The 13,985-nt window shown below is 39.6% G+C and overlaps 1 protein-coding gene across 5 annotated transcripts in view; it reads left to right on the top strand.

The window, feature by feature from the left end:
* Positions 1–13,393, top strand: part of capn5b (calpain 5b) — a 30,284-nt gene extending 16,891 nt beyond the window's left edge. For 4 of the 5 annotated variants that reach the window (XM_077546587.1, XM_077546585.1, XM_077546586.1 and 1 more), the window contains 7 exons: positions 1,812–1,889; positions 3,068–3,263; positions 3,998–4,120; positions 4,253–4,449; positions 5,395–5,516; positions 5,644–5,780; positions 6,686–13,393. In XM_077546587.1, the coding sequence (XP_077402713.1) occupies positions 1,812–1,889; positions 3,068–3,263; positions 3,998–4,120; positions 4,253–4,449; positions 5,395–5,516; positions 5,644–5,780; positions 6,686–6,868 (1,036 nt within the window). In that variant the 3' untranslated portion in view covers positions 6,869–13,393. The other variant, XM_077546589.1, reaches the window with a different exon arrangement.
* Positions 13,394–13,985: the final 592 nt, after the last annotated feature.

The raw sequence follows: 13,985 nt of genomic DNA, 5'->3' as shown, positions 1-13,985 counted from the left end.
AAGTGGCTCAAATTTCCATCTGCACTCTGCAGTAAACAAAACATTGATAAATGGGCCTGCAGTCGAGCCATCCATCCTAATCGCACCGCCCTCGAGGTGGGTCTGACCAGACGCATGTCTCCAGCGGCACAAACAAGCTCCTAATCGTTTTAAACGCGACCTGGGTTTGGAGCCGCTCCAGCTCCACCGATTCCCCTCATTCCATTTTCCCCAATGTCAAAAGCGCCCTCGCTGCCTCCAGCTTGACTCGCCCGTTGGCCAGCAGAAGCCGCGCAATCCATACGCAACCCACACTGTGCCGGGAAGCGAATGCTGGATAGACCATGAAAAATGGCAACGCAATCGCGCTAATGGGTCACAACCGCACTGGACTGTACACTCCAGCTCAGATGCTATTTCCCCCCCCCCCGTCACGCCACTCCCAAAACAATTTGCACAAACTTTGCCAAAGCCTTGAAAGTAGTGGTAAACAACCTGTGGGCTGAGGGGGCCATTTACGGCCCAACATGCAATTGGAACAAGGGACTGCTAAATTCATTTGTTCCTCATAATACTTCAAATCAAACAACTAAAAACTACAACTTACTTTGACGTAGAGTTGGTATCATATCATGTCTATGGACTTTATATTATTTTCATTTAAATTTTGATTAATTGTTTAACGCTTTATTTTGACAGAATTTTTGTATTTAATTTTTGATTTAATTAATGTTTCATTTAATTTGGATTAAGGTTTGATTTACTGTCATTTTTATTTCATTTATATTTCTTTTGATTCACTTTAACTTTGATTTCACCCTGTTTATTTGGCAATAAAGTAATGTATTAAAATATAAAATGTGTGAAATTTAATTTTTTATTTTTTTACAAATTTTAATTTGTGAAGAAGAGAGCATAAAAAATCCCTTTAATTTTATTATAAGTTAAATAGGATTTAATTTAATTTTATATTTGAGTTCATTTAAATTGGAATTAGTTGTTTAGTATAATTTTGAGTGAATTCATTTTTTATTCAGTTTTGATATGAAGTTGATTTAATGTAATTTTTACTTAAATCACAATTAGCAGAATTAAAAAAAAAATATATTATTTCATAGGGGAAAGGGGGTTGTTAAACCGTGTATTGGTAGTATATCCCAACTTATTCAAGAATTGAATGCAATCATAATGGCCGTGAATTATTTGTAGATTTTTGCTATTTGCGAGTTCCACTGTATTAATTCAAATTTCAAATCAATGTTATGGTTACATTTGAAATATATTTTTAAAGTACTACTTTTTAAAGCAGCCACACCAACAACATTAGCGCCTCAACCGAAAGCGTTTTTTCCCTCCGGAGGAACTCCTCATTCCGCCTTTTATTTTCCGCATTTCGCTCTCCCGCCCGCCGCCCATCTTGAGGGAAACGAGTAATCCCCGAGATGGAAGTTGCTCCCTGGACAGCGCTCTGTCTCAGAATAGTTAGTTACCAAGCTCTCGCGAAACAAAACAAGGCGTCTGGTAAAGTGGGATAATGGAGTCTGAATAATTGAAGAGGTCTACAGACAAGAGGCTTATTAACAAAGACGGTCGGCGTTCCTCCTGCTCACCGGCGCTCTCACGGGATCATCTGCGTGCGCTTTGATGAAAAACCTGTTACTTAAGGGCTGTGAATCATCGCCGTCGAGCTCCCACACAATTGCCCTCGATGCTTAGCGACGGCGCTCTTCATAAACTCGCCCCGGCCGTCAGATTGAAAACATTCGCATGATGCAATAAAATGCAACTGAATGTCTTTTTTTTTTCTTCTTCTTTTTTTTTCATTGTCGCAGTTCGGAGGAGTGGAACAAGGTGAGCAAAAGCGAGAGGGAGAAGCTCGGCGTCACCGTGCAGGACGACGGCGAGTTCTGGTGAGGAAAACAAACAACCCTACAACTTGTGCAGATCCCCCCAAAAAATAAATACGTGCCACTTGTGCTATTATTTTTCTCAGTCCATTCTGAAAATATTGGAGTATTTCTGCAAGAAGATGAAAGGCAAGCTAAACAAATGTGCGGTGGATATAAAAAGTCTGCACACCCCTGCTATTACTGTGACCTATGACCTGTTCAAATGTGGTTGCACAAGTGCGCACACCCTTTTGTAACCCAGGGTGGAACTGTGATCACATTAGCCAATCACATTTGGGGCTGTTTTTCTGAGTGGAGAGAATCGTGTTCCAAATATCAGTCAGCGTTAAAACAAAATCTTAGAAATAAGCAAAAAAATAATAATTTTAAGTCAGGAAAAGGCTTTTTTAGTTTACTTTTCGTCCGTCAAAGTTGTTTTGTTTTCAATTCAGTTGAACCAAGTTTGGTCACATAAATGGTGGAAAAATGTTGATGTTTTTATTTTGGTCCTGACGTTTGAACAGGGGTGTGTAGACTTTTTATAGCCACTGTATTTGCATGGTGTCTGGGAATTGCTGTGATATGCTGTGAATTGTTAACAAGTTGCAATTTTAAATTATTATTAGATGTCCTGATCACATTTTAAGTTTCTGCCGATATGAAAGACTGCATCCAAATTTCGTTTTTTTTTTTTTCGTTTTTTTAATAAAGATATCCCAACATTAGAACATTTTATATGGCTGTAAGTCCGCAGTGGGTTTAAATCAAGTAAATAAATAATACATTTCATTCTTAACAAGTGAATTTTAAGAACATTGAAAAATCGGAACTTTTTCAGCCGATACAGATCATCTGAAAATCACGTGATTGGCCCCAATTTCAGGACAATTGTAATTACTATTTTGAATAAATTGGATTTGAGTTTCTTTCTTAGCAATATGAGCTGAAGTTTTCCATACAACACTCAGTTCTCTCGCCATGTTTCGTTGAAAGCAATTGTCACTGTCACACAATTATTAAATGAAAATTCCAATTGTCTGGATGACGTGTTTGCTGTGTGAAACTCACAACATGATGCAAGTGGAGAAGTAGCAGGTTCTTTGTTATGAATCTGACGTTGCAATTTTCCAGGATCCCGTGAACTTTCCTTTGCTTGCTGGTTTCTATGATCTTGTTTTTGCCCTCTGGGCTCTCTGCAGGATGACGTTCGACGACTTCTGCCAGTACTTCACCGACCTGATCCTGTGCCGCCTCATCAACACGTCGTACCTGAGCATCCACAAGACGTGGGAGGAGGAAGTGATGCGGGGCTCCTGGCTCCACCGCCAGGACCCCCTGCGCAACCGTTCGGGCGGCTGCATCAATCACAAGACCACCTTCCTACAGAACCCTCAGGTGCCGTGCATTGCATCCATTTTCTGCCATTTGCTTTTCATCTCATTACCATGTCATGTTATTTGGATTTCATTTTAGCCAGCATTCTGATTTTTGTTTTTTTTTTTCAAAATGGTTCAGCCCTAGTTACAGGGATGTGATTTTTCCGCTAATTCGCGGAATTCCGCTTTTTTATCTCCCCCCCAAAAAAAAAAAAATTCCGATTATTATTATTATTATTTATTTATTTATTTATTTTTTTTAGTAGTTCATTGTGTATGCACATGACTCCGACAGATAACATCTTCTGCTATAACAAAGACATTTGTGGTATGCTCTAATATGAGTTACTTTTCATTTGGTCATGATACAATTATTTGTTCATGAAATTTGAACTCTTCAACATTATTTATGTGTTAACGTAGTAATCACATTAGTTAGATATGATGATATTCTCAGTGATAGTTTTTAAAAGCAAAGGCAGTCCAATGTTTTTGAATGTGACTGATTTTGAGTTGACTAAAACTGCCATTTTATATGGGATAGTTCAATATACATTAAAAATTTATGCTGTTGTTTTGTCTATTTCTTTGTCATGTGAGTGCATTGAAAGTACTTAAAAACACGGAAAACCCATGAGCGGCCCCCGGCTAAATTTTCAGATAATTTCACTTTGGTCAAATCACATCCCTGTAGTTAAAAATCACACGCACTCAAATGAAGCATTTTGTATGTTTCCTCCGTTCTTCCTCTAGTACGTGTTTGATGTGAAGAAGGTGGAGGACGAGGTGTTGATCTGCTTGCAGCAGAAGGAGAAGAGAGCCACGCCCAAAGAAGGGAAAGGGGAGAACCTCGCCATAGGCTTCGATATCCACCAGGTAAAAACAGATCACGAGCAGACCAAAGAAAGCGATCCCGTGTCAAGCTTCTGCAGGATTTAACGCAAAAAAAACAAAACATATATGCACTCAAAGATAAAAATTGAACATCCTTGTGCTTTGGTCACTCAGGTGGAGCTGAACCGCAAGTACCGCATGCACTCGGCCCAGCAGAAGGTGGCGGGCTCCATCTACATCAACTCGCGCTGCGTCTTTCTCAGGAAGGAGCTGAAGGAGGGCCGCTACGTCATCATCCCCTCCACCTTCGACCCGGGCCAGCAGGGAGAGTTTCTGCTCCGCGTCTTCACTGACGTGCCTTCGGACTGCAAGTAAAGCCCACGCGCTGAACTTTCTTTGGCAAATGAAATCATTTGGATTTTTTTTTTTTTTAAAGCAATCTTAACATCCATCCATCCATTATCTGAACTGCTTATCCTCTAATGACATTTTTGTTTTAATGTTAACCAATCGTATAATTTTTGGGGGTAAAATTCAAACTAATAGATTTGATTTGTATTTCTAATAATTAAATTACAAGTAAATCAAAAAATTGTTATATAAAATCAAAACTATAAATTACATTGAAAAATGAGAATAAATCAAATTACATTTGTCAAATAAATACATTTACTATGTTTTATTTTATTTTTTAACTATTAGTATTGTATTTATATTACTGTTATTTCTATATTTATTAATTAAATATTTTATTATTATTTATTAATTACCGGCTTTCATAAAATATTTAAGTGAAATTACTCAATTTCAATTAAAATGAAATTTGATGAATAAAAATGGATTGTTTAAAAACAGCAAAATTTGTCATGAAATTGAGTTAAATCAAATGTATTACATTCATCAATTTGTTAAAAAATTAAATCCAATTTTAGTCCATTTTTATTGAATAAATGTAATGACTAAACCATAAATGAATGGTCCCACTTTGAGTTTAGTTTAACACATTGCACCACATTGGACCTCCAGAGTGGAACACCCTAAAACTTTATTTTTACTCAGGGGGCACCTTGAAATTAGGAGTGTTTTGCTATTCTTTTTTCATTATGGCATCTAGCAAAAGTGTGACAATAACCGCAGATCCGAAAATGGATCTTGACATTATTTCCTATGGGTGACAATGATTTTTTTAAATCCAAACAACTTCAACAGGAAATGTGTTACATTCCAATGACTACCAGTGTGGCCAACCTTAGTTTAGAGTGACCTCTGCTGGCCGGCTGTGCAATGACACACATATTCCCGGTTGATGGCTTCAGAGAGCTGACCCTGGACGAGCCTCCTCAGACATGCTGGACGGGCATGTGTGGCTACCCTCAGCTGGTCACCCAGGTCCACGTTCTCAATGCCCAGGGTCTGCAGGGACAAGATTCCAATGGAGGTAAACACACTTTGGTCCGTAGTTCATTAAGTGCGGTAAAAAGTTAAACAGACCTGAACTCAGTCGTTGAGTGTGCAAACTCCATTTTGACAAAAATATGTGTATAATCTCTGTCTTGTTTCTAAAGCGCTGGACCCGTACGTTATCATCACATGTGAAGGCGAGCGGGTCCGCTCGTCGGTTCACAAGGACACCCGGTGCCCCAACTTTGACATCAAGGGTCTGTTCTACCGCAAGAAGCCCAAAGAGGGAGTCCACATCGAGGTGAGGCCCGATCCCGTGGGCGCTTTGTCTTTGGTTGAGTCCGACTATTAGCTAGCTAGCAGGATAAGCTAACGTAGGAGCCTATTCTTACTTACTAAATCCTACAACTTAAAGCAACATTAGAATTATTATTATATATATGATGCTGGCAAAAATGATGTACAGCAACTAGCCATTCAGTGGCTAGCATGATATGCTATTGCTAACGTAGCGGTCTACATTTTCACTTGCTGCTCCTTCTTGTCCAATGGCACTATGGATTCTCACAGTAGGCATTGGTCACAGAAGATCCAAATCGCAGGCATATGGCGAGAGAAACAAATGATTAGCCTCTTCAGATTCTCGTTTTTGCTTACTTACTTTTCTCTCGTATCCACGCAGAAGTACTTGGTTGTTGTTGTTTGAGGTTAGGAAAGGCGCCACGATAAGACTTTTTTTCTAACCCATGTTTAGTCTAGATTATACTCCTGATCAACCTTTATGAAATGAAAGGAGAGGGTTACCTATAATCCTTTACCAGCCACCGACCGAGTCTACAGCAGTTTCACACCACATCATCAGCGTAGCTGAAGTGTGTTAATATGGCAGTCAACATGCTTGTTCACTTCTCTGTCTTTCAAATCCAAATCTTTTGTTTGGTCAATACTGGCAATGGCTTAGAATCCTGTCAACCCAACAGGAAAGGGAAGAAAATAAAAAAATACAAAAGAGCGATAATTAGCATATGGCGGCTAGCTAGCATATTGACATTCTAGATCTTGACTTACTACCCTTGGCCAGTGTTTCTTTTTCAACCTGAAATTCCTCCAAAGCTTTCTCTCCTTACTTTTCTTTGCTTTCTTTTCACTTCCTGGCTCTCTCTCTCTCTCTCTCTGTCTCTCCCTCTCTTTCTCACTCGGCGTCAGATCTACAACAAGAACATGATCGTGGACACCTTCCTGGGTCAGGTGGTGATGTTCAGCGACCCCAACGAGCGTCAGGAGCAGCACACGCTGCACCTCCGCGACAAGGGCAGTCGCCAGGACAGCGACCTGCCCGGCACGCTCACTGTGCGCCTCATCACCTCCACCATGCTCACCAACATCTGACTCGCCCTTTTTTCTTTTTCATTCGCTTTACGGCCGTTTCTCTCGACAGTTTTTTTGGCTATCCCTTTTTTTCTATGGAGCCCCTAAAGTGACATGGGGGGGGAAAAAAGGTTAAATATGTTTCTCATTAGGACGTTCCGTCTCATTCCTAATGAGAAGCATATTTATTATTTTGTACCCCTTATATCACTTTATGGTCTCCGCAGTTTTCCCCTCCCTGTTTCTGTCCCAAAAAATTCTTCCGTATTCCTCTCTCCATTTTTTTCTTACCCGTTTTTCTCCCCAATTTTTCCAACCTTTAAACTGGCATTTTAATGGCCTTTATTTACTTTTAATATCGTTCTTCAGTGTCGCCGCTTGTGTTGCGTCGTAAGTTTTGCAGCTGAAAAAAAAAAGGCCAAAATGGAAGGCTTTATCTCCGTTTTCTGTTTTTTTTCTTTCAATTATTGTGTGAAATCAAACCCACATGAGATGCACATGTGCTACATATGCAGACATTTGTGCACTCGCATGCATGTGCCAACGTTTTCCAAGGGCTATGCATTGCCTTAAGGCTGCGTCTGTCTTGTCTTTCACGTGGGATGCGGGGGCAAGGGTGGCTCGGGTTGTTTTTTTGGCTGTCCGTCGTCCGTTGTCCGTCTTGGTGTTGACGTGGCCGCCATGTCTGTTGAGGTCAAACCTCGGCGCAGACGCCTCAATCTGCCGGTTCGAGCGTGTAGCTACGCTGATTTTACAATGTCGCTCAGACTTTCGGGAACTTTTTAAGCCCTTCTGAAGGCCCACCACATTTTGGGAACCCTTGGATAAGAACTTTTGACATCCCTCTTCAACCCGTATCTGCTGACGCTATATTTTGTGTCCCGTCTTTGGCGAGCATGCACCACGGTCCCCCGGCCGCGGTCCCCCTTTGGACGCAAGCCAACCGCCGCAATTGTGAAACCTCGCTTTTCCTCGTCTTCCTTCACTCTCAAGCCGAGACACTTCTCTGCCCAATGCTATGGACGACCTTTGAACCGCATGGCCTGGAAAATACTTTTTTTTTTTTTTTCACCCCGTGCTGCACATCTCTGCGGTCGTAGCTTAGCAGCCGGCGCCTGTGCTCGGAGTTGTCGTCTCCGCCCCTCCCCCTTTCTAAACAAGTGCTTTACGGGACCAAAGAGCAGCCAGTCAGACCCTTGCTCCTTTGTAACCCTTTCCAACTGGCACCCGGGCCCGAGCCCAGCGACGAACCGCCACCCCCTGTGCCACATCATCTTCTTAACGGCAACACCACTGCCTGACACTGTGTGCGTGCAACTTAATCTTGTGTCTTTGGGCGAATGTAAATCTGTTGACGTGAGCAAAGGTGTGAAACGCGCAGAGTTCCCATTATTGGGAGTGCACACCTTACACTTTTGTTGTTTTTCACTGGCGGGAACCATGAAGAATCAACACGGAAGGAGAAAACTTGCCAAACAAACTGTGCCATGATGGTTTCAGTCCTGGTTTGCCTCTAAAAAAAAAAAAAATGCAAGTTTGTGGTCCTTTTCATGGATTTTGCATTGAACAGTCATCAATACTTTGAATCCTGATGATTTACACTTCATCCTAGGGATGGGCATGGAATTTAGCAGTCGATTGATTGATTAGAAATGATTTCAAAGGGGACGAGAAGATCTTTAGGCCCTTTCACATTTCCTGTATTTCTGTCGTGATGGTTCTACCGAGACTAATCTGGCATAATTTCATAAGTGGCCCTTTAAAACTGGATGTAATGTTTTTCCGGAAGATCTGAAATTTCCGTGGCTCGAGAGGTCGTATTCGAGCTGTAACGAAGGTGGGACAGACACCATGTCTGTAGAGCCTTACACTGCTATCTATCGAAGCTGTCTTTTTTCCTTGTCGTTGTTCAGACACGGAACGGAAGTCGACCCAGCAAATTTCCGTCTTCTGAGGTAGTATCAGATGTTGTTGAAAAGGCAGGACAGCCTTGTTGCCATGTTGCTGTTCTATACAAACAGACTCGACCGGGCAATTTTCCGGCTTCTAAGGTAGTATCAAAGCTGTAACAGAGATGGGATGACGTCTGTAGCCGCTTTCACTGCTTTTTTAACTCTTTGACTGCCAGACGTTTTCAGAAAAGGGATGCCGTGGGTGCCAGCCGATTTTAAGCATTTTGACTGATCTTTCAAGGTCCATAGAAAAGTATGTGTTTGGACTATGGAAACACACATACTACCAAAAAAAGATTGGACTCTCATCTTTCATCAGAAAAAAAAAGTTTCTTTCTACCTTATTCCATTTTTCAGTAATCCACAATAGAAAATGGTTAGTTTCACCTCTGTTTTGAAACAAACGTCTTTTAACGTCTTTGGCACTTCTCCATAGGATTTTACTAAACGTTATTTAACGTTTTTGGCAGTCAAAGAGTTAAAAAAAAAATGTATTTTTTTTTACCCAATGATGTCTCTGTGGTTCTGGCACGATGTCTATAAATGCTGGTAACATTTTGCTAATTCGACCTGGCACGTTTCCGTTTTCAGAGATAGTATTTGTGCTGAAGCAGAAAAGACAAGATGCAAGGAAGAGATGGATAAATGTCTGTTCTTCTGTTTACGTCAATTTACTATTGTTGCGGTGTTTTGATGGAATGCAAGTCGACCAACCAATTTTTTCGGTTGTATCACAACTGCAACAAAGGCGGGACGACGTCTGTGGGCCCCCGACACTCCGCTTGTAAACATCGTCAATTTACAGACTACTTTCGTGCCTTTAACAAAATTATGTTCAACAGCAACATGGATTAAAAATTGACCAGATGATTTTCCGGCTTCAGCGGTGATACCAAATCTGGACGAGAGGCTTTTTATAAAAGGCGACAGCAGCGGATGCATGTCTGGGCTTCACTTTGCTGCAATTTTCCAGCTTTTTACACGGAATACAAGTGGCAATTTTATGGCTTTGTGGGGGTAGGCAGGACTCTAAAAACATGTAACTTTCTGTCAAATGGAAATCACCAGAACAAATGTGCGTTTTCCGAGGTCGTATCCAAGTTGTCTCCAAGTTGAAGGCGGGTAAATGTCTTGTGTTTACGGTAAGCTCAGAAGCTGCAGTTTTGCGAGATTTGTTCGAAAGAGGCTCCTTTGAACTCCTGTTTCGATGTCTGCGTCAAGATAATCAACAATCAATGCTTCTTAACAACCAATCAATCAATCGATGTCTTTGCCCATCCCTAACTCTCTACAAACAAACAAAATGAAAGTGTTTTTTTTTTATGTTGAATGTAAGACAAACATTTCCATTTCACTTCCTTACCAATTTGATTTTTTTGTACCCACCCGCCATTACTTGAACTGTTAGACAACTTGCGCGGCATTTATTGTACGTGAGCGCACTCGTACACACTTTTGCTGTACAGCAACTTTACAAATGCATGACTCGTTTTTCCACCGTGTCCACAGCCTTGTACTGTACCGTCAAAACTGTATGATGATGCTTTTTTCTTTTCTTTTTTCATGCGGTAATGGTAGTTGTCGAGCATCCAGCATGGCCGCCGCCACCGTCACGTGATCATATCAGCGGGGCTGGGTTGATGCCATGTGCATAGCGATGCTTTCGTGATGCCGTTTAGGTGCTAAATCATCCCCCCCCCCCTTTGTCGTCGTCATGTTTAAAAAAAAAAAAATGGACGGAAAATGAGGGTTCCGGCAACCAATGTTCTGAGGCTGAAGTGTCCTTGAGGAAGGTGCGTGGATTTTGGGTGCCAAAAAATGGATATATGACAGTTGGCTTTGTTTTAGCCAAATAATTGCCCTACTACCAATAATATAAAAAAAAAAATGGAGGTAGATTTATTTAGTGGTTTACAGCTGGGTAAAGACTCCAAACAGTTATTACAGATTGGGATGTTCTGCAAATGTGGCAGACTCAACTGCAGATGGCATGAGGCATTTATTAGGGGCAAGGCTTTTTTTAAATTTTTTATAATGTCAAAGAATGTTGCCGGTTTATTATAACCCGCCAAACTGGAATTTAAAAAGAACAACATTGTGGAGCGACCGCCTATCAAAACTGCTGGAATGCTTGCTTGTCTTTAACGTGCCATCTTAAAATGTTATTTAGTTTATGGAATTCATGTATATTTTTATATTTATTTGTAGTTTTTTTTTTGTGTATCCTTTTCTTGATTTGTATGGATGCGATATGCCAATTTTACAGCGAATACAAAGCGTTGTTGCACAGGAAGAAGTATAAATGCCATGTTGGCAAGATGAAAAGTTGTGATCTTATGATTATTAAGTTGTAATATAATAGTTGTAAAATATTACACGAATTAAGTCACAATTTTTACGAGAAATTCATTAGAATAATATCGGAACGTTATAACAATAGAGAACCAAGTCATAGAATTTTAATATTAAGTTGCCATATTTTTTTAGTTTAGAGTAATATATTTCGGTACAATCATTTCATTATTATTCTGTGATCACATACGATATATTTGACTTGTTCTCATAACTTTACAACTTTTCTTCTTGTACTCCTTCGTAGACGTGTACGATATTTGGGCAGATGGAGAAAAGTGCTCATCCCGATCTGAAGAACTGAAAATGTGAATTCTATTGTTTTTAATTTTGACAAGATGTTTACGACAATTTGTTCATTTCCACTCGTCGGCCGCATTGTGCGTGGTCAGGATTTCACTGTAATGTATAAAAAAAATGGTCGGGACTTTAACGTACGTATAAATCTTGCCGGCGTGACTTTTTATACGAGAATGCCACTGCATGTAGCAAAAACAGCTTTGAATCCATTGCGAAATATCTATATTTATATTTTGGGGCTCTTGAAAAAAAAGCTACATGGCAGTGCGCTTATTGCTACTATAATGAACACAGCAGGCTTGCGTCGCAGTCTCGCATGCATCCGGACGATATCCTGTTTTTGTAATTTGTTTTTCTATTCAATAACTGGTCGCGTGTGTGTAATCGTAGTAGCGATTATCCATGTTTTGATGGATGCTACGCAGGCTAGCGCTGATGCTGTTTCTCACTACCTCTGCTGGTCATTCAGAGGAAATGCGGGCATTGCGAGCTCGAGTGATTTTTCTGGCTTCTTCCCCACTCGGTTGTTACAGCTTGTAAACAATAGCCACGATGCATCCTGATGCATAACAACCACACAAAACTGACTTGAAATATTGGAAAAGAAAAATGTTGTGATTTTACAAGAAATATAATACCATAAAGGCATACTCCATCCATCCATCAATGTTACGGGACAACATAACGTGTGTTGTTACAAGGAAAGCAAGTCATAATTTCAATTGTTCATAGATTATTTTTACTTTCCTCTACGTTTATTTGAAATTTTCAAGAGAAATGTCACTCATAAAGTTTTATAAATAATTGTAGCATTATTATGAGATAAAAGGCAGTCTTACTTTTTATACTTAATATTGTAATTGGAATTTTTTGTATTACGACTGTTTTAAACAAAAAAATTCTCCGATTAAGATAAAAAAAATTATTCTCTTGAAACGACGACTTTCGTGAAATTACATTTCTCGTAAAATGACAACATTACTGCTGCAAAATTACATTACTGTCTTGAAATTGTAATATTTTACCCGTAAACTGACATGCGAAAAATATTTACGACAATCCTTGAACAATCTTTTTCTTGTAAAATTCTGATGTATTTTTCTTGAAAAATTTTTGCTCTTACACGATTAAGACTTTATTGAAATAACAATTTTGTCCTATTGAAATTATTTAAATTATTAGAATTACCCCCCCCCCACACACACACAATTCATTCTCTTAAAAATACTACTTTACCTTCTTAAAATTCGACTTTATTCTCTTGAAATTATTTTGTACAATTGCGACTTAATTCTTTTGAAATGTTGACTTGAATGACACTGATCTCAAAAGAGGACAAGCATTGCTAGCTCGCTTGCGTGCCGGGAAAGGGATTTTTTTGCGGCTTTCGTCCCTCCCTGTTCATCCTGCTGCACGAAAACCACACACACAAAAAAGGGCGGTGACGTCATCGTGTCGGCTTTATCATAACGGGAATGAGGCTTGTGATTGTTCTTGTACTTTTCTTCTCTGAGACTGGAAAACTTTACTGCATGGTGACACTTCTAAAAGACCTTTTATCAGTATTTTATAGCCTTGTTGATTTTATATATCTCTATTCAGCACATATATAAATATATATATATATATATATCTATATATATATACAGTATATCTCTATATCCATAGCCACTTTACCTTGCGTTAAAGCCGGTATGATTAGCTATCTAGCTATCGGAGAGCTGTACTTGTCCGATGTGTATTGTGTGCTTCTTTGTGTCGTCTCCGTTTATTTACTCAATTCTTTATTGTTTGGCCTTTGAATCGATGCCCGTGCTTTGACTTCTCGGTAACACTGTGCTCATTTTAAAGCTACGATCTGAGAAGAAAAAAAAAATCATGTTTTTTTTTTTGTTGTTGTTTTTTTGCATTTGTATTTAATGTCAACTTGTGGCATGACTTTGAAATAAAAATGAAAATTGTATTCCTATGGCTTTTTTTAATTTTATTTTATATTTTTGCTTGACCTGAATTAAGACCAAAAAAAAATGCAAATAATAATAGACATTTTTAGGTTGCGCTGTCCACAAAGAATAATTTGCATTGTTGACCAGACAAGATGATGAGAGTGCCTGAGTTGTGGCTAAAAGTTCAAGCAATAATCCTCCCAGGTGCTAGCGTGTTATTTAGGCTTGTATGCTAGCTAATACCGTTGATGAGCTCCATGGGAAGGTGGTTCGTTAAATAATTTAACAACTGAATACAATTGTTTATGTAACATGGGTTTATAATTGTGTACATCCTAGATGCATGGTGTTGATGCTTTATGATCCTTTACGTTTAAAGTGTTTTGCTGCCATCTTGTGGCAGCTATACAGAATTACAAACCACTTTTGTGTACCATTAGTACTCACTTTGTGACTAAAAAGTCCATTTTCAACAAAATGTCTAAGTTTGCTTAACAATGTTGTGCCCTCATCACCCCCGCCTCCAACTCCACCTCGTCCTGCAGACTCCACCCACCGCCTCCCTAATCAGGATCAGCAGCCATGAAT

Source organism: Vanacampus margaritifer, chromosome 16 (genome assembly GCF_051991255.1).
Source record: "Vanacampus margaritifer isolate UIUO_Vmar chromosome 16, RoL_Vmar_1.0, whole genome shotgun sequence".
NCBI lineage: Eukaryota > Metazoa > Chordata > Actinopteri > Syngnathiformes > Syngnathidae > Vanacampus > Vanacampus margaritifer.
The sequence above is the reverse complement of the archived record's forward strand: the minus strand, read 5'-3'. Positions and strand labels throughout refer to the sequence as shown.